General features: G+C 35.3%; 1 protein-coding gene across 5 annotated transcripts; it reads left to right on the plus strand.

Annotated features, from left to right (window-relative positions):
• Nucleotides 1-1,128: 1,128 nt before the first annotated feature.
• LOC103500418 (uncharacterized) lies at nucleotides 1,129-21,056 on the plus strand. Of its 5 annotated transcripts, none has more exons than XM_008463712.3 (10): nucleotides 1,129-1,280; nucleotides 1,353-1,480; nucleotides 3,643-3,787; nucleotides 3,870-3,997; nucleotides 5,142-5,213; nucleotides 10,857-10,974; nucleotides 11,049-11,155; nucleotides 11,590-11,631; nucleotides 11,733-11,945; nucleotides 20,499-21,056. In XM_008463712.3, the coding sequence occupies exons 2-10, from the start codon at nucleotides 1,361-1,363 to the stop codon at nucleotides 20,541-20,543; spliced, it is 990 nt and encodes a 329-aa protein (XP_008461934.1). In that variant the 5' UTR covers nucleotides 1,129-1,280; nucleotides 1,353-1,360; the 3' UTR covers nucleotides 20,544-21,056. The 5 variants fall into 5 exon arrangements, with proteins under 5 accessions (XP_008461934.1, XP_050946153.1, XP_050945654.1 ...); XM_051090196.1 differs by having other exon boundaries at nucleotides 20,512-21,056; XM_051089697.1 differs by lacking the exon at nucleotides 20,499-21,056 and adding an exon at nucleotides 17,614-17,910.
• The last annotated feature ends 301 nt before the right edge of the window (nucleotides 21,057-21,357 follow it).

Here is a 21,357-nt window from a genome sequence, read left to right on the forward strand (position 1 = left end):
TATAGGGTATTTGTGGATGTGAGTGCATAGTTTGTATTAATTACAAGGTATTTGTGGATTCTGTTACAAATGTATTTAGAAATCACATTTGTCAATTAGGTAGGGGCATTTAAGGCATTGTTCTCCCATTTATTATTTAAAAATTTTCTGTTTTGCTATTTTGTCAATTTAAAAATAAAATTGTCATTTATCCAAAGTAAATCTCTAATTTTGCTATTCTTCTTGTCGGCCCTAAATATTTTGCTGTTTTTTTATATTTTTTCAAAAGACCCCTACATAATACATATTATATTAAAAAATGAACCGAATTTATAACATTAATTACATATTGTATTCCTAAATGTTTCGATATGTATCTAATAAAATTAAGCATTTTAAATTTTAAAACTCAAATTTTGATATAATAAAAACATAAAAATAGATTTATTTGACAAACACATATTTGTTGAACCATGCAAATCTTGAAATATGAAACAAAATCTGGATCTACCAAACTGATTCTAAGGTAATTACCAATCTTGATTATAATTATGGGTTTGGGTTAGTTAAATCGGTAATAGTTCTTTTAACTTACAAAAGTGTGCATTTATTTTTTGGGGTTTTTTCTTGGTTTTTGTTTGTTTTTTATTTTTCTTAACATTTTGTTTTACCATTTAACTATCTATGTACTTTTCCAAAATTTTAACTATGTTTTACAAACATACATTTTAAATTATTTTAATAAAAATTGAATTTTTCTCTTAAAAAAGAAAAATACCCATTTTTATTTAATCATAACTTAGTATAAGAGTTTTGGTGGTTACTAACAACAATAATTATAATGATTAATTGTGTTTGTAATCTATCATAGTGTTGATATTCAATAAATTTAAGACGGTAGTTTTAATTTAAATTTTATATTTTTATTTTGGTTGGTAAAAAATTGATGCAAATTTTAGATATATATTTTTTAATTCTTTTTAAGCTTACGAGTATTTATGAAACTTTTTCGATAGTTAGAAAAGTATTTTTGAAATAAGACTTCAACATTTTTATCCAAAACTAACTTAGGGATATTTTTAAAACAAAAACTTTACTTTCATCAGAATATTTTAAAACCAAATTTATTAAAGTTTAAATGGGTTACTTTTTACCCAAACTAAGTCGGGTATTATTATTATTAATTTTTTTTTTTTAATTTAACCCCCCGTTTATTTTGTACAAATTTTATTCTATCCCAACCAAAAACTTGAAGAAGCTGATCGTGAAGCACAATAGTCACAAAGTCTACTGCTGTTCTTGTAAGTTGTGGTGACGAGTTTTCTTTCTTCTCTTCATTAACCTTTTAGCTGATTCCTATTCATTTCTCGTAGTGTTGAAGATGGAAAGAACACATGAGGATAGCAGCAAGGGTTTAATCCGTGTTCTCTTTTGTGGGTCTCATTTTCCCAGTTCTCATAATTATACCAGTGAATACTTGCTCAACTATCCATTTGTTCAGGTACGATGAATATTTTCCTTTCAATTTCTTTCTCTCTGTATACAAGTGATGTTCTTCTAATCAACCGATGGTTAATCAACTCATGTTTGGATTTTGAATCTTCTCTTCAGACGGTTCAACTTAGGTAATTGGGCAACAATATTTTAGAACTGGACTCCATTTTCAGTATTTTTTTTCGTAATTCTCTTCCTATGGTTTTTTTTTTGGATAATCCAGTGTTTTACATGTAGATTGCATATTCCTTTTATAATTCTCTAAAGAAGATTCGTTTTGTTGTTCGTGTAATTCTAGTGTTTGAACATTTTGCTATGATCCGCTTTTTTTATTCTTTGTATAGGAAGATTTTGGTTTGTTGCAGAAGCTATTATCTAAACGTTTGTTTTGTTTTTATATTTATATTTGCTCTTTTACTTGTTTTTAAGATTTATTATTGAATCAATTGTAAAGGTTTAACGTTAATTAACATTGTTATTTATATTGAAATCGTGGTTTATAAATATGTGGTGCTGGAAGAATAAGGAATTTAACGTTATTGTGGGTTCTTAGTTCTAATAGTTTTTAATTACTCTTTGATATCCAGACCAATTGGACAATTTATGCAACGCTTTGCTCCTCTTGTTCTTTTTAAGTTCTCAATGGAAAGTGCACGTTTCTTAAGGGAAAAAGGACATGTGAAAATACTTGAAAAGATTTTAGAGAATAGTCAATCAAACATCTTTTCATTAGAACATAGAAATATATTTTCAAAACGTTTCTCAAACTCCTATAGGGAGTTAAAAAGAAAAGAAAAGAAAAGAAAAGAAAAGAAAAGAAAAGAAAAGAAAAGAACAACCAACCCAACTGAACTTAACAAGCTCTCCAAACCTTAGGGAGCAACCAGAGATTCAGAACAAATCCAGCAAAAAATAAAAAAAAGAGTAAAAACTGCTTAGTACAAGATCCAACTCAGAACACCAATACAAAGGTACAGCAACATGAGAATCCACAAAGAAAGCTTCTCAATAACTAAGGTGAATCCTTATGTTTTATTTCATATAGATGATTCTAAAATCTTCAAAATGTAAAGATCTTCCTTATCTGAGGCAATAGAGGCAGGACAAAAGAATTTCATTATCCATAGGATGCACCTTAGCAAGCTTACTGTCTTCCGAATTGGAATGCTCATTTATTTATTTATTTTATATCTGTGAGTATTTGGACCAACTTACTAGCCTTGTGATTAATCTTGCGGGACAACCCACTTGACCCTACAATATTTGGTGTAAAGGAAATTTGTAGGAAATTAATTCCTAGGTAGATGACAACCATGGATTGAATCATTCGCCTCTTAGTCATTGGAATGCTCGTTATTAGAAAGAAGAAAGTAAGAAACATAACATCTCCAAAAGACTCTTCATCAACTCTCAAGCTTGGATGGCCATCATATTAACGAAGTTAGAATAAAAACAACTAACAGCAACATCGTCCTCTTTGAAAATCTCATCAGCATCTTTTTTCAGAGGTTTTTTAATGGAGTTATCATTTGGGGGGGAAGGGGGACCGAGCCCGAGCGTTTCTCGAGTGAAATGGAATGATGTAAAGTCCAACAAGAAAGAGATACCCAGACAAACTAAACGTAAAAACTATAATTCAGTGAAATCATATGTAGAGTGAATTATACCATGAGAAAGAGGAGGATTAACCTTTGAAATAAGAAGATTCACTTAGCTTTTGGAATCGAAAAGACCTAGTCGCAATCGCAACATAATTTAGATGTTGAGATAATCAAATTTATGTTGTATACACATTATAATTTGTAAAAATAAGAATGCTGCCACAATCTTTTGTTAATCATCTTTATTTATTTAGAAAGCAAGCATTCCTTGAGAGAAATGGAATGATGTGAAGTCCAACAATAAAGAGAGACGCAGACCAACTAAAAATAAAAACTATAGTTCAGTAAAATCATCTGGACAGTGAATTATACCATGAGAAAGAGGAGGATTAACCTTTGAATTACGAAGATCAGTTTTTGGAATCAAAAAGACCTAGTCGCAATCACAACATAGTTTAGATGATGAGATAATCAGATTTATGTTTATGTATATGTATTATAATTTGTAAGAATAAGAATGATGCCCTAATCTTTTGTTACATCATCTTCATTTTGTTAAAAATGGTAGGTTGATGTCGTTCCATGTGAAGATGTACCTAAAGTTATTAGCAACTACCACATTTGTGTTACTAAAATGATGAAGTTCGATTTTGATTTGATCTCTCGAGCAAGTCAGATGAAGCTCATAGTGCAGTTTGGTGTTGGCCTTGATGGTTGTTACCATGTCCTTTTCTTTTCAGCATTTATGTCCTTTGTTTTAAAAAATGAAATATTTCGTGAACTGGATAATTGAAGGTGTGGACGTTGATGCTGCCACAAAACTTGGAATAAAAGTTGCAAGGATACCAAGTGGAGTGACTGGAAATGCAATGTCGTGTGCAGAAATGGCTATATACCTAATGTTAGGCCTTCTTCGCAAGCAGGTAAAATTATATTTATTCTGGTAAATATCTTTTGCTAGATGTTATTAGTTAGTCTAGGAGAGTTGCTTGCTGTAATGTGAAAATCCCTTGTATTAGTCACTAACCTGAACTTTCTCAAAGTATATCAATAAGCTGTATAAACAGTTTCTCATTAATTCGATTTGTCATAAGCTAAGGTATAATCCCCTATTTAGAGAGTTAGTGGAAGCCGTAAGGTTTAGACTAGAGCCCCATCTCGAAAAGAAAGGGAAGGTGTTCACTGTGTTCCATGAGAGGGGTATGTTAGGCCCCCTGTTATTCATACTTACAGATGCAGGGGTAAAAAGGGGAATAATCAGATGACAACATGGCCAATGATGATAAGTGAGGGGAATAACCATTGAGGGACCCACCAGGTGGAATTGAGGTATTTAAGGAATGTTTTGGGATTGCTGAAGGTTACATTACATTTTGGGAAAACCTGCTGAATGCTTGTGGGAGAAGAACCAGCCTTCTCGAATTTGATGGGGAGTCTTTTCTTTGCTTTCCATAGATAATAGCTTACTGTTCTTATTTCTTTGCTCTTGAGTAAACACTGTGAACATTATCTTTTATTTCCATTTCAATATATTATCACAGAGTACTTGTGGCTGTTTCTCTATTCTTGTTGGGATTTTCTGAGTGGTAGGTGGAGTCCTAACGGGGGTACTATTGATTTTAGTTATAGGTATAAAAAATAAAGCAATACTTGGATGCATCCTGGGATGCACCAATCTTAGTGCATCTCAATCTAATCACTCACATTAAAAAAATTAAAAACTATTTAAAAGAAGACGTAAGAAAAAGTTTATCATATGGAAAATTATGATTGGATAATTAGATTGGATGCACAAATATGGCTGTAGCCTTTGGATTTTTCCTTTACTATTTTTTTCAAAAATAATAAAACAAAAAATCTAGTAGGTTTCTTGTTTGAATAATGGTTGGTCTGTTAATCGAGTTTATTTTAAATTGGGGGTTGTCTTCGTTTGCATAATCTATTTTGAGAATTGTGAATTTTACCTCTTCCTCTATGTCATGCTATTATCACTTTTCATTAAATGATTATTTTTTTAAAAAAATTACTCTTTAATTTCATTATATGTGTGTATGATGTGTTCCTCAGAAAGAGATGCAGATTGCAGTTGATCATAAAAAGCTTGGAGAGCCAACTGGAGATACACTCCTTGGAAAAACAGTAACTCTCACTCTCTCGTTCTCACTTTTCAGTCAACCAGAGAAGCTACAAATTCATAAATTTCCTGAATAATCTAAATTGATTAGTGGTAAAGCCTTTACGTTGTTATTATTGGAATTCCAAGGCCTTCATACTTTAGGCATAGGTTTAGGATGTCGAAAATTGTTGCAGTGACTACTCCCACAGTAAAACAAACTAATCAAGCTAACTACTGAGAGACTATTTAGCCTAAACTCAATAATCAACTCACTAATTCATTAATTAAGTCATGAAATAATTACAAAGATGCTCCAAATGAGCTTACTTCAATTCACCTTTCCCCACAAAAGTAGAAGGAAAAACTCAACGACAGAGTTTTCATTTAAAATTTGGACAACTAAACTTACAACCAAATTCTGTAGGTATGCATATACTGAAATCTATCTCATGATGCAAAATTTGGGAAAACTTTAGCAATAATAATAAACCGTTTTTAGTTTAACTATTTGAAATAACTCAATGACAGTATAGCGCATCTAAAAAATATCAGTCAAACTAGTTACAGGAACAAACAAAACCAAACTATTTATGGTACATACGAGCTTTCACATAATTACTGGACAAACTTATGACAGATGGTGTGTGTCTGCAGTACGCTTTTTTGAAAGTCAAGTTTTGCCTATATGAATAATAAAGGAAATAATGAGCTAATAATCCAAGTGATTTGTATTTATTATTGAAAGTAGAGAAAAATAACACATAAATTTAGTACCGGGGAGAAAAACCACAATATTTTTGTTATTATTTTCTGATAATAACAAATGATACAAAGGGAAACAAATAGATTATTACAGCTTTCACCCAAAATTCAGACCTAGTTTTCATACCCAAAACATTCCTTATTTATATCACATCTCTAGTAGGCCCTTAGGTGTTTCTTTACCTTTTTCCTTAGCTCTCCCTTGGCATATTCCGTTAGTTTCCCTTTTTACCCTTTCTTATATATATAGCCAGAGTGCCATTGACTATACCCTAGGGACTTGACAAAGGTAGTAAACCTATCAAACCATGCTATAAGTAACTGTTTCAGACCATATAAAGATTTTTTAAGTTTACACACCTAATGACTGAACTGAGCTTCAAACCCTAGGGGGCTCATGTAGACATCCTCCTCTAGGTCCCCATTAAGGAACACATTCTTAACATTCAGCTGATAAAGAGGCTAGTCTTTGTTTATAGCAACAGATAGCAGGACTCTGACAGTATTTAGTTTGGCAACTGGTGAAAAAGTTTCTGAATAACCAACACCATAGGTTTGAGTAAATCGTTTTGCAACTAACCTCACCTTGTGTCTGTCAAGGGTTCCATCTACCTTGTATTTAAGAGTAAACACTCATTTGCATCCTACAGTTTTACGTCCCTTACGTAGAGTGCAAGTCTCCCAAGTCTTGTTCTTCTCAAGGGCCCACATCTCTTCCATGACAACGTTTTTCCACTCGGAACATTCTAAAGCAATGTGGATATTTTTGGTATCACGGTAGAGTCAAGGCTGGCTGTGAAGGCTCTGAACTAAGGAGATAGGTTCTCACAAGAAACATAGTTAGCAATAGAGTGCTTAGTGCAGGACCTAGTACCCTTCCTTAGTGCAATAGGCACTTATTGATATTTTATGAACGTTCCTCCCTAATTTCATTTTCTTTCAACAACTCTTGCACTAACCTCATTTTCATCATTTATTGCCCTTTCCATCTAGGATGACCTCAGTATTAACAAGGTACATTACCTTGTTCACCTATATTTTAAGGAACAACTGTCTCAGACTTGTCACTTTCACTCATTTTGCTGTCAATATGTGAGTCAATAGAATTAGTCATACTTTGATCTCGTAGAGGTTCAGAATCTGGACCGGAGCTTGGCTGATTAGTAGGAGACCCAACTTCCTTTCTAAGATTCCTCCTATAGTAGGTTTTCCAAGGAACTTGGTTCGTAGGTAGGACTGTGTAGTGAGAATATGGGCTTGGTATGGTAACAAGAGTAGGACTAGTAGACTCTAAGGATATCACCCAGTTAGAGTTACTCTTTACTCTCACTCTCCCTTTGAAAAGGCTTACGGGAAAGAAAGGACGATTCTCAAGAAAGGTAACATCCATGGAGACAAAGTACTTACGAGAAGACGGATGAAAACATTTCTAGCCTCGTTGGTGCAAAGGGTAACCAACAAAAACACATGCCTGAGCCCGATAGGTAAAGTTAGATGGGTTAGGGCCATGGTTATGAACATAGGCGGTGCACTCGAATGCTCGGAGAGGAACATAAAAAATGAGGTGGGTACAGGGATAGAACTCTTAAGACATTCTAAGGGGGTTTGGAGATGTAGGACACGAGAAGACATTTGGTTGATAAGATGGATTGCAGTGAGAGCAACATCGTCCTCGCTCCAGAGATAGGAAGGAAAGGAAGTAGACAACATAAGAGAACGAGTGACTTCTAAAAGGTGACGGTTTTTACGCTTGGCTACCCCTTTTTGTTGTGAGGTGTAGGCATAGGAACTTTGGTGGACAATACCTTTGGAGGACAAAAACTTATTGAGGGTGTGGTTTTGGAACTCACGACCATTGTCACTTCGCAAAATAGCAATCTTTGTATTGAACTGCGTTTCTACGGTGTTATAGAAGTCCCTGAAGATAGAGGTATCTCAGATTTGTCGGAGACGAGAAAGACTCAGGTAAGACGGGTATGGTCGTCAATAAAAGTTACGAACCAGTGTTTCCTAGATGAGGTAGTTATCCTGGATTGTCTTCGATCATCATTGTGAACAAGTGTGAAAGAGTGGGTTGGTTTGTATGATTGTGAAGGAAAAGTAACCCGATGTTATTTAGCTCGAATACATACGTCACAAGATAAGGTAGACACATCAATTTTAGAAAAAAGACGAGGAAATAAATGTTTCATATATTGGAAAATAGGGTGGCTTAAAAGAAAATGCCACAACATGCTATCTTATTCAAAAGTAGTAAAATAGGAAGATAAATGACTAGTCCTAGAAATGCTACTAGAATAGGTGCCATCATCAAGGAGGTAGAGTCCCCTACTATGCCTGACAGTGCCAATCATCTTCCCCGAGCTCAAGTTCTAAAAAGAGATAGAATCAGGTAAGAATATTGCTTTGGAGTTTAACTTATGAGTAATCTTACTTATAAATAGCATATTATAAGAAATTATCGGCATGCAAAATATTACGTAAGGAGAGCCCTGCATAGGTAAAAATCTTTCCCTTTCTAGCAATGGGGGCTAAGGAGCCATTTGCAATTCTAATTGTTTCGTTGCAGCGCATGGAATATAGGACACAAATGTTCAAAGGAACCAATCAAATGATCACTGGCACCAGAATCCAGAATCCAGGGGTTCTTCCCATCAACATTAATAAGACCGAAAGACTAAGGTATACCTGATAGGACAATGACACCTAAAGTAGTGGGACTGGGATCGGTCTGGTTCCCTGTGGATTAGGTGGTTGAGAAGGTGAAGCAGACTTGCTCACATATGCTAGTCTTGTATTCTGTTTGTCGTTGGGAGAGCGTTTCTTACCTTGTAGGGGACGACCATGTAACTACCAACTTTGTTTTTTGGGTATGCCATTGTTTTTTCGTATGTCATTGTTTTTTGCAATGCTCACAAACAGGAACTGGTTTTCCATTGTGCTTGTCACTTCCACAGGTAGAAGACCTCACATTTAAAAGCAGTGGAGACAATAGTAGGAGTTGCCGAAATACTCATAGCACTTGTGCAACCCTCTTCGAGACAGATTTCAGCACAGACTTCCATCAAGGAGGGAATCGGTCTATGGCTTAGTATATACCCTCGAACTACATCAAACTTAGGCTTAAGGCAGGAAGAAAGTCATAAATCCTGTGAATCTCTTCAATTCTAGAGTATTGCAAACCATCACTAGGACTGCTCCAGACTGCATAGGTTCATTTCCTGCCAGGTAAGAGAAAGCTTATTAAAAAAGGATATGATATCCATGGTTCCTCGCATTCATGAACCTGCTTCCGCTTCCTTAGCGTGTATAGGTGAGAGGCATTCTGACGTTTGACTTATAGTTTCTGGGCTTAGTCCCAAATATCCTTAGCAATTGTACCATACGGTAAGGGTTTGTCGATCTGTGGCTTCATACTATTTATCAATGTGGATCGAGGAGAGAGTCCTCTCCCTTCCCGTACCGTTCCTGTGGGTCTCCCAGTGGAGGACGAGGCATTTATCCTGTCAGAAGACCAAATTTATGTTGTCCTTCAAGGACCACTTTTAGTGACTGAGACCATGAGAAATAGTTGCCATTTAATTTTTCCTTAGAAAAATATCCTGTAGATTGTGCCATTGTATTAGTCACATAAGAAGAGGATAAAGTGGAGAACGAGGCTACTGGATTCTCATAATATATCGGTACAAGAATGTTGGATGTCGTCCTTAAGGTAGCCTCAATTGCTGCAATTTGTTTTTGAAGCCCTTCCAATTGTTGAGCTATTCCCGAAGAAGAAAAGGAAGCTTGCACATTAGGGTTGGAATATGTTGAAGATTCACCAACCTCAAATGTTGAGTGAATTTGAGGATTCCTAACATTGGGGTGATAACTAAGGTCAGTGGGTGGCAGTGCATATAGATTCGATGGTAGAAGCGGTGGTGGCCGGCTAGAATTAGGTTGGTACATGAATCGGGGCGTAGGGAGCAATATAGGCCGCGGATGAAGAAGAGGGTTGCACAGAAGGGATGGTTGGCGATGTCTAATGAGGATGGACCGGCGCGTGGGCTGAGCGTGGGAGGTGTTTGGATGTGCGGACGACGGCAGAATTGATGGAATTACATTGGCCAACATTGTCTAAAGGTGGCGGAACCATTCGTCCATGGCAGCATTGATTCGAGCATCGACGGTGGCGCTAAAACCGCCGGCTGTCTCATCTGTTTGATTTCCATCACTATGTGTTGTATAGTGTTTGTTCAATGTCCCTCTCTGATACCATATTGAAGGTAGAGATAAAGAACACATAAATTTACGTGGAAATCTGAGTACCGGGAGAAAAACCACAATATTTTTGTTCTTATTACTTTTTGCTAATAACAAATGATACAAGGGGAAATAAATAGACTACAATAAGAAATAAAAAAAGGAAACAAATATTAGAATCATATCTTCCCCTTGGCCAAGCCCACTAAGCCTTACATTTATATGTAAAATATTATAAAGATACCCAACATCAAAAAATATCATTACTCAAAAGACCTTGCAAATGATGGAGGTGGAGTCATTAAGTTGAGCTACTAACTCCTACAAAAGTGGATAAAAATTGCTAATACTTTTGTAATTATCTGCATTTCAGAATTTGGGGTAAACCTTTACCTTAATCTGTACTTCAGGGAGATTGTTGGAACTATTTGGTGAAGTCAGTAGCACTAGTCAATGGCCCTCTCCAGTTGGTCAACATGACTTGTACTAAGGAAATAGTCGACTTTCAATGACTTTTATTGCATTGGGAGCATGAAGGATTCTTCTGTCTCGTCATAGATTTGAGTCCATCGCACCAGCGGCAGTGGCATAATATTGTCAATAAATTTTATTGAACTCATTTTTCTGTCAACCTTAAAAGAAATAAATTTCTATTTTTGTAGGTTTTCATCTTGGGCTTTGGGAACATTGGTCTGGAATTGGCTAAGCGCTTGCGCCCGTTTGGTGTAAGAATTATTGCCACAAAACGCAGTTGGCCAGAAAATTCTAGCCAGTTGAATGGTAATCATAGCAAAAGATGATACTTTCACCTTTTCATTTCTTACTCATTCTGGGGTCAATTCCATTTCATAAAGGTGCAAGTGAGGATCTTGTCGATCAGAAAGGTGCTCACGAGGACATTAAAAAATTTGCGAGCATTGCAGACATTGTTGTTTGTTGTTTGTGTCTCAATAGCGAAACTGTAAGACTGCATCTTTGGTTACTTTCTTCTTGCCTCTGCAGAAATGACCATTTGAGAAGCTATGTTTTTGGCATCATTAGATATAGATTGTCATTCTCCTTAATTATTTTCTGGTTCCCATCCCTTTAGATTGAATATCTATATGCTTCACTTCCATATAAAATAGCTGGATGCCCCCTCCCCTTTCACTCGATGACTTTTGTCAAATGATATTTGCATCTTTGGCCTTCTAAAAGCTTTCTGAGGTTTCCGTTTTGTTTTATTTTCTGGACGTTCTTTTACTGCAATTTTATGTTTGTTATATGGTTAAATTAAATCATTGTGGGATGTCAAGTACCAAGTTTTGTGACAACTCAACTTTCTAGTAGTGATTGTTCTGTTAATACCTTCCAGAAACAAAAGTGACTGATTCCCTCTAGTGATTCTACTTTCAGGTCGGTGTTGTGAACAAGTCATTCTTATCTTCGATGAGAAAGGTTTGTGGTTAAAGTAGTAAAATGAATGAACTACCAGAAACTCTCAATTGTAATGTTTACTTCATGTATTCATTATGCTTTAATTTAGTGTTTAATTACAGGGTTCACTTTTGGTAAATGTTGCTAGAGGTCGTCTTCTAGACTATCAGTCCACTCTACATTCCCTTGAGTCTGGTCACCTAGGAGGTTTGGGCATTGATGTTGCTTGGACTGAGCCATTTGACCCTGATGACCCTATTTTGAAGTTCAATAATGTGATCTTCACTCCTCATGTTGCTGGAGTTACTGAACACTCTTATCGGTCTATGGCTAAGGTATTCAATTGATATTTTTCTTAATAGTGCGGTGATAGGTTTGGTTCTTTATAATACATCATTTAAGCCTTTCCATAAGTTCCTTTACGTTAATATTATAAAGTTGATGCCTTTACGTTAATATTATAAAGTTGATGTAGTTCATGATGGAACATGAGATATGTGCAGTAGAAATACCGATCAATTTTTACCCTAATTGCATTTAAACTATTTAGAAATTAATATGCATAAAATTACCCAAATTAAATGAAATTAGGGTTAAAGAAAAACTATACCTTGGAAGCTTTCTAATCTTCGTAATCTCATTACGAACACGAACCCGGGACCACCACTAGTGTTGACCCGCTATTCTCTGGACATAAAATCGAGTTGTGGGACCTGATAAGTGAAGGAAATTGACAGAGATGGAAATTGGAAGTGAGAATTAGGTTTAAGATTTGGGAGAAAAATATCGATTTGGTATTTTTTTAAAAAAATAAATATTACCAAAATTTTCTCAAAAGTCTTCAAATATTTGAGAAAAATTCTTTAAATAACCTAATTACATGCAAAATCGCATGCAATTAGTTTATCAAATCTCAACACCTAATATTCCACTAACCATCCGTGGAACTTAGTGGCCTAGGTGTTTACATCTCATGTAGTCACTTATCCTACTAAGTGTTAGAGGAATAATCCAACAAAAGTTGGATTTTTTCATCAACTTTAGTCCAAGGGCAATATGGTTATTTGATCAATCAAGTCAAAGTCAAACTTTGATTGTTTCAAGTTAAAAGTCAACTTTTTGACTTTTTATCATTTTGTCTATCTTGACTAATACCTTTTGAGCATGAATCCACGTTTATTTTTCTGAATTCAAATCACATTTGAATATAAAGTCTGTCAGAGTTTGACTTTTCAGACTTTTCAAAGTCAAAAGTCAACATTTTGACTTTTTCCAACTTTGATCATTTTCATCAATTATGAGCTTCCAAATATGAATCCACATTTGTATTTTTAATATTTAAATCACATTTAAACATAAAGCTCTTTCTCAAATTGATAACCAACAGTTATATCATATATATTTGTCGATTTCTCTCTCTGTACCTTATTCAAACGATTCAAATTATTCCATCATATTATTCTAAGTTAATTTCGTATGAGCTAGTAGGGGAATCTAATGGATTTATAGATCATGGGCTCCAACAATCCAAGATTAACTGGCTAAACCCTTTTAGACTAAGCTAATTAACATTCGTTAATTAATGGTTCTAGTTTGATGTAAACTCTTTACATAGGATGCCCTCATTTTCATGTCTCTACATGAACGATTCAGGATCACATCGTTTGTACTAACTATAAAGCGGGCCACATCTATAGTGTCTCTGGAATAAGGCGTCCAACCTTATTCATATACTATAGACCATTTAGGATATATATTCGAATTTGATCCACGTTTATGTCTCTGCATAAAGTTCAAATCTACACTAGATAGCCTCAGGACCTTAGTTTATGATGAGTTTTGCTTTTTGATACTCAAGAAAATAAGGAATTTGTATCGACAAATGTCAAATTCTTAGAGAAAAACCACATAAGGAATCATCAAAGCAAGACTATGTGTTTTTTTTCTAAGAATGTGACATTTGTCAATATAAAGTCCTTAGTTTTTTTAGGATCAACAAGCAAAGCTCATCATAAAGCGAACCATGTCCAACAAGACTCAGTTTCTTCTTTTTGACTCACCGTTCTGCTTACGTGTACTATATGCAGAGAGTTGTGATTGAATTCTGTGCTTTATTAAATAGTCTTGGAATCTTAAGTTTACATACTCTCCACCTTGATCTGATCGGAGTTTTTTCATAGTTTTATCTAATTGATTCTCAACTTCAGTCTTATATTCTTTAAACTATTCAAGAGAATCAAACTTGTGATGCAATAGATAAATATGATCAATCCTTGAATGATTATCAACAAAATTGATGAAATATTTATACCCTCCTTGAACTTTGACATTCATTGGTCTAAAGAGGTTTGAATGTACGAGCTCTGAAGGTATTTTGGCTTTGAGACCTTTTCTAGTAAAAGATCTTTTGGTCGTTTTTTCTTTTTAAGACAAGACTCATATAAAGGTAAAGAGTTATCATCTAACTAATTTAGAAGTCTACTCTTAACCAATCCCCCAATCGTTTTGTGATTTACGTGACCAAATCTTAAGTACCATATATAGGTGTTAGAAGAAACCTTTTTGTCTTTTATGCTCAACATTTCAGTATTACAGACAAATTTTGCTCAAATTGGTCTTAACTTATATAAGTTGTTTATAAGTATTGTAGAACAAAATTGAATACCTTTTCTAGAAAGACGAACCCTTCATTAATTTCAAAAAATATTTTATACATTTGTTCTGAAATACAAGGGATAGCTATTAAAATTCTCAACTTTTGAGAAGCATACAAAACATCTTTAAGTATGATATATCTATCAAAACAACTCCTGATCTCCCATTGTTTCAGTCGAAACAACCTCTTCTGTTCTAAATTTTGAAGATGATCTCGCCTTCTACAAGCTTTCCAAGAACTAGTTTCTTGAAATAACAAGCAAATATGATTAGTGGCTTCTGAATCTAGTATGCAGGTTGAAGTATCATATTCTATTATGCACGTTTCAACAGCTAGTAAATCCCATTTACCTTGTGCTTCCTTTTCAGCTTTCTTCTCAGCAAGATACTTTGAGGAATTGCTTAACCAACGCTCGTTCTAGTTGTAGTGGTAACATTTATCTTTCACAATTTTCATTCCCTTTCTATTCTTGGGAGTCTTCTCCTTTCCCTTCTTCTTCATTTGTATAGGCTTGACTTTAGTTTTAGAGGACGATCCTCTTATAAACTCTTTTTCTGTGGTAGCAACGTTTGCTTCCACTTCCTTCCCCTTACCCATGGAAAAATTCTGGAATTTCTGGAGCTCATTTAGAAGGGTAGGAAATGATCAAAACAGAAGATTCCGACCACTTTTTAATGATAGAAAAAGGGAGCTGGTAGAATATAAAATGGAGATAGATCTTCCTAGTTATGACGAATCTGTAGAGAAGATCAATGAACTAAGCTCAAGGAAGAATACAAGAAGAAGCTCGTGGAATGTCAACACCAGCAATAAAACTAGCGCTGCACACTCTTCTTTTACTCAGTCCACTAAAGAGCAAGAGAAAGACAAGACTAGTGATCCAAATGGGAAGAAGACTGAAGTAATTCCCAAGAAACAAGCAAAGAATGTGTATCAAAGACCTAATCTGAGTAAATGTTTCCGTTGTGGACAAATCGACCATCTCTCAACTCTTGCCCTAAAAGAAAGACCATAGCCATCCTAGAAGAAGAAGACCTTGTTGAAGAGCAAAAAGAAGATAGTGATCAAGATGAAGAGATTCCAAAACCTGACGAAGGAGAAAGATTGTCTTGTGTACTTCAAAGAGTACTGATTGCTCCAAAAAATGACATTTCCAACCAGTAAAGGTAGTCTTTTCAAGACCCGTTGCACTATCCAAAGTAAGGTGTGCAACATGATTATTGATAGTGGCAATGGTGAGAACTTTGTTTTGTAAGAAGCTAGTTATTGCACTTAAACTGAAAATAGAGCCTCATTCTAATCCTTAGAAGATTGGATGGATCAAGAAAGGTGGAGATGCTCAGATTAATGAAATTTGCTCAGTTCCTTTATCAATTAAAGGAAGTTATAAGGATTAAATCGTGTGTGACATTTTAGATATGGATGTTTGCGATATCTTGCTTGGATGGCCATTGCAGTATGATGTTCAATCAATCCATAGAGGAAGGGAGAATACCTATAAATTCCAATGGATGAACAAGGAACTTGTCTTAATGACCCTTAGCAAGAAAAATGAAGGAGTCAATCCAATGAAGACCAATAGTCATCTCTTCATCATTGTAAGTGGAAAGAACTTAATTTATTAAAGATAGAGAATCTGACATATTAGGCCTTATTGTTGCAGGCCATCCTTCCACAGATTACTTTAATCATATACCACCAAGAGTGCAAAGATTTATTGAACTAGTTTCCAAGCATCAAAGAAGAGCCATCTGAATTGCCTCCTCTTCGAGACATTTGGCATATTATTGACTTGATTTTGGGCTCTTACCTTCCTAACCTTTCTCACTACAGGACGAGTCCAAAAGAATATGAAACCTTGCACCAGCACATCGAAGAGCTACTAAAAAAGGGACATATTCAGCCAAGTATCAACCCTTGTGCAGTCTTAGCCCTATTGACTCTAAAGAAAGATGGCAGCTGGAGAACGTGTCTTGACAGCGAACCACTTTCGCAACCCACTTCAAAAACCCTTCTTGATTTAGTCCTCGCCTTTTCATGCTCACAATGGGCCTTGACCCCATTCATCCCAACACCTTTAAGATAATTCAAATTGATCACGTGACTTCCTTTTTCCTACTCTGACCTATCGTAGAATGACTGACCAAGGAGTCGTTGATTTTGTACCATCTTCTGATGGTTTTTGAACCACGCCTTCCTCTCTCTAGCCGAAGAATGAAAACTCTTGGTAATTCACGATGCAACACACCGGAGTGAAGCCATTCTCCTTGCCTAAGGCCTTTGAAGCACACTTCCCTTGTCGAATTTTCTTTAAAGAAAGGGTCTTCTTCTTCTTCAAGACCACCACACCATGCCGCCAATGATTCTATAATCTCCCTCATTCGTAAGAAAGGGGAAACGTCAAGGGCTGTAACCCACCCCCCACCGAACACCTGCTTCCTCTCCTCTTCAATCACACCAAAGTCCCAGGGGTGAAAAGAGAAACCATCAGTTCTCCAAGCCAGATGAGTTTTTTGGCCTCTGAAATAGACCCACAATCTGATGAAGCTCTCAATTTCTTAATTATGATCGTCGATTGCCAGTCAAACAATCTAATGAAATTGAATAATGAGCTGCTTGGGTGCAGTTTGACGCCATGCTTACATAGTTTGACGCCATATTGATTAAATAACCTGGTGGGCTGCACAAAAAAGGGTGAAAAAATGTGTGCATGTAACAAATATTGATCGGATGTGTGTGTGTGTGTATATATAACATTTGCCATTTGACAAATATTGATTAGATAACTTGGTTGGTTGCACAAAATGGATGCAGTTTGACAAGCACCCAAGTATTTTTCTATAAAATATATACATAAATAAAGAATGGAATTGAAACTTTAACTCATAAATTAAGGACTAAAGTACTAAATTATATGTTTAACCTAGATTAAATATATTATAGCTTGAGAACATCCCATGTACCTTTAATTGTTTAGGATTTTTAAGTTCTCACACAGGAAGGAGTTTTTATTAATTCTGACCTGTTTGCTTTGTGCATTTTGATTGTGATAGGAATCTACTGTTTATTTATGAATGTGATGGTATGGTAAACTGGTTCAATGTAAAAGTTTTGGTTTTAAGGAATGCTGAAAGTATCACATAACAGTATCTTTAACACCAATTCTGATACAAGTTGTTATCACTTATGTAGTATATACTTCTAAATTCGTAGTCTTGTAGTCAATCTCATTAGATATTATAGACCTCGTCAACATTTCTTTGTATTATTGAATGAAGATGATGGAGTAGCATATAGTCGTATAACCAATTAACAGAGGATTGATATGCTCTCTACGCGAACGGCAGGTTATAGGGGATGTTGCCCTTCAGATCCATGCTGGATCTCCCATGACAGGGATCGAGTTTGTCAATTAATTTGTTCCACCGGACCACCAGCCAGTTCAGAATAAAATGTTGTCCTTTGTAACAACTTTCATCTGATTACATAATAATAAAATGTTAATTCCGTTCCCGTTGATGAGTTGTCAAGTGTGTATATACTAATATCGTGATGCCGTGTTGAACACCACAATCACTGCTGCTCCTAGCCTCGTAGCCCTGTGATCACATAATGACTTGCATTGTCGTCTCTGTTATTTTTCATTTTTCCTTTGCCATCCACATTCATAGAGAACTGCTACTGTATCCCGTTTCTTGATCGCCTTTTTCTTAGAATCAGATATCTTCTCCTACGGTATATGTTATGTTTGAGAAAGTCAGGAATATAACCCAACAAAGAAAACGCCTACAACTAAGTGAGGTGCACTAGTCCACCAAACAAGAAAGGTGGATCGAAATGTCGTGAGATTATGCTGGAACAACGGGGGGTGCTCAGGATTTATAAGTAGGATTTTGTAGGCAAAAATAAGAGAAATGAGATTGATAGGAATGAATTTCTAGATTTCAAAACTGTAGGCTGAAATTTCCTTTCCTAATTAATATGCAGTTTACTTTTGGCATAATAATTCTAGGAATATGGTATTTTGGTTCAAATTGTATTTTATATTGTGAGGTAATTGGGATGTCAATGGATGACGATGTGGACTCTTTTGAAATGTTTAGAAACCTTAAGGATTAGATTGACTCAGAGACTTAAAATGAATATATGGATAATACTCCAAAGGATTTTGTATTTATTGTTATAAATATATATTACTATCTCATAATTAATACGATAAAATATAGGATTGCCTACTTTAGGAGCCTATTTAAATAGGCCCAGTTACGGCAATAGCTTAAAACCGACTGTTTTCTTTTTACAAATGGTTGGAATATTAAACTCCTACATAATTATGATTTTTTTTAATATATGTGCACACATATAACGCCACATGTGGAATAAAAAGTGTATTAGAAAGACGCCACATATGGAAGTATTTTATTCTAAAATCTTTTCTTTTCAAACAACCACGAAAGGTAGTTCCAACCTTTAAGGATTCCATTTGTGCCTACAACTTTTGTGTAGGTCAGAAACAGAAATGGTATTGCATGTTGAGTCGAGCTCCTTCCCAAATCATCACCTGGTTGATGAGGTGCTTTCTGCATATACAATTGATTGACCTGAAATTGAAAAACACTACTAATTTTAGATTTTAGTGTAGTTTCCATTAAAATCACCCTATGTAGGGCTTTTGTTCATTAGGTGGATTCTTCATTGCATAGTGGATTTCTCATTTAATCCAACCTCATATGTGACATTCATCTAAAATAGTTCATTATAAGTAAATATGTTTTTAGAATGAAGTTTTGTAGTTCATATATATCCCTCTATACACTTATTGTATTGCTATGTATATACTAATGTGTGTATATTGTATGAGGTTATATGGACAGAGGTGTAGTAAGAAACATGGTTCTTAATGTATATATACCTGGAGTGAAATAATGTGAAAATAAAATGTGATAAATAAAACAAAGTTAATAATGGAACACTAAAATCTGTTGAAATATACTCAATATATGTTTATTATCTACATGAAGGGTTCTATTGGTTGAATATAGTAGGCAACATATATACTCATATATCTAAGTAATACGATATTACGGTGAACACAACATAGTATATCTTGAAAAAGTCAAAATCATGTAAAATAAATATAGGAAATATATATTTTAACTACATAAAAGAACATAACTAGCCTACTACTTAGCTGTGCCATGACATTGCCATGTGCATCAGAATAAATCCAAAATAACCTCTATGAACTAAAACATGCATGACATTCGACCATTGCCAAGAACTTCATTTTTTGTCTAGAAAACATGATCCGACTTTGAAAAAGTATAACTTTAAATCCATAACTCTTTTGAAGCAAACTCTAAAAGACGAGCTATGTAGAAGCAAACTCTAAAAGACGAGCTATGTAGCCTTCGGGAATCACACCTTGCTCAGTTTCTTTTTTAGAATGACCTTCTTGCCTTCTTTTGATCAAAATAGTAACCTTCTTTCCTTTAAATTTCTCAACAACTATTCTTAATAAACTAGACACAATTTTGGAAATTTTGGAAGTAATCTGAAAGAAATGGCACAAGTGAGTTGTGAGAATTCATTGAGTGAAGTTTTCTATTTATAGGAATCCTTACATGAAAATGAATTGACACCTCCTCCTTGCTTAATTCACCTCTTAATCTCCTTATTACACCTCCTGCTTACATTCTACCTCTTTGGTTGCAAAAATGCATGTAATTCAATTAGGACATCTAGATTAGCTTTAAATCGATTTCCATAAGCTTGTCACATAGTCGTCCAAAACGCCTAGCCTTGTCAAACACCTAGATAACCTCTATGATCTTTCTCTTGTAGCCTTGACCGCCTAACCAAAATGCCCAATGTCATCTCATCTCGCCTACTAACCTCTTAGTCCATTATCTTGCCTACTAACCTCTTAGTCCATCATCTTGCAATCAAGCCTTCTTTACATAGCCTTGCTGCCCAACTCATGCTTGCTAACCTTATAATGCCTTCTCACCTAACACATGATAACCTCTATATCCTTTCTTGACATGGCCGTAGGCTCCCAAACGCATGCTAATAACTTGTAGAAATACAAGTTATTGTAGTCTCTTGTATAGAATAACGAGACCAAAGCGTAGAAGAAGTGTATCAAAACGCCATGATTATGTTGAAAAAGCATAAGTATTTAGAAATACACTTTACATAAGTATCTATGCTTGTTTTATCGCATTTTCAGTGTCTTAATGCAGGAATAGAAATAGAAGAGACTAGTGAATCGTAGAGGATTTCGTGCAAGAGCTACACGAGAAGAGCCTGTTTAGCGAAGACAACCTAGGTGAGGATCCACATAATCACACGAGGACGATTCACTGGAAGACAAGAATGGTAGTTGGAGCTAATGTGACTTGACAAAGGCTGCAATCGCCGTTGACATGTTCAAAAGAATAGAAGTTTTCCTCTGAAAGTTGCCTACATAAAATATCCTTCTAGCTCAAGAGAAAGTTTGAATGGACCTACAAAGGCACTTGAATGGGCAAAACCCTAGAGAGTGGTGGAAATGATTCCTTTCCACGGGCTGTAAAGAGATTTATTCTTCTTATTCGATCATGCTGCGAGTGAGAGTTTGAAGTTTGAAAGGAGGGAAGTCCATTTCCATTTTCCCCCAACTTTTAATCACTTTCCATTCTCTTTTCTTTCCATTTTTGTATTCTTCGTAAAATATGTTGTTCATACTGTACAATGGTCGAAGACCTATATTCTTATAAGTATATATTACATGTTTATACCTCTTCAATCCATCCATCTATTTACTTTTCATTTGTTAATGTGTTATTCGTAGTTTAGGATATATGAGAGATTCTTGATAAGTTGTGCCTGTAACTCTTATCGCATTAGTTGAGCTATTTTCATCACGTGACTAGTGTATATTGCTAACTGCCCGAGAGGGCAAGTACCAAGGATATGGCTAACGTGCGCAAGGAGGAGTTTGGAGATAAACTTCATCTTGGCGAGATAACTCCATCATTTGTACCCCGGCAGAAGGAAAAGTGTGAGCAATAGGCGCTGAGAGGTTGTTGTCCTTAAACTCGAAGCTC

The sequence above is a fragment of the Cucumis melo genome, chromosome 1 (genome assembly GCF_025177605.1).
Source record: "Cucumis melo cultivar AY chromosome 1, USDA_Cmelo_AY_1.0, whole genome shotgun sequence".
Taxonomy (NCBI): domain Eukaryota; kingdom Viridiplantae; phylum Streptophyta; class Magnoliopsida; order Cucurbitales; family Cucurbitaceae; genus Cucumis; species Cucumis melo.

Coding starts and splice junctions, on each gene's coding strand:
- LOC103500418 (XM_051089697.1), top strand. CDS start 1,361: ATGGAAAGAACACATGAGGATAGCAGCAAGGGTTTAATCCGTGTTCTC. Junction 1,481..3,642: donor TCAACTATCCATTTGTTCAG/GTACGATGAATA, acceptor TAAAAATGGTAG/GTTGATGTCGTTCCATGTGA. Junction 11,156..11,589: donor TGTGTCTCAATAGCGAAACT/GTAAGACTGCAT, acceptor TTCTACTTTCAG/GTCGGTGTTGTGAACAAGTC.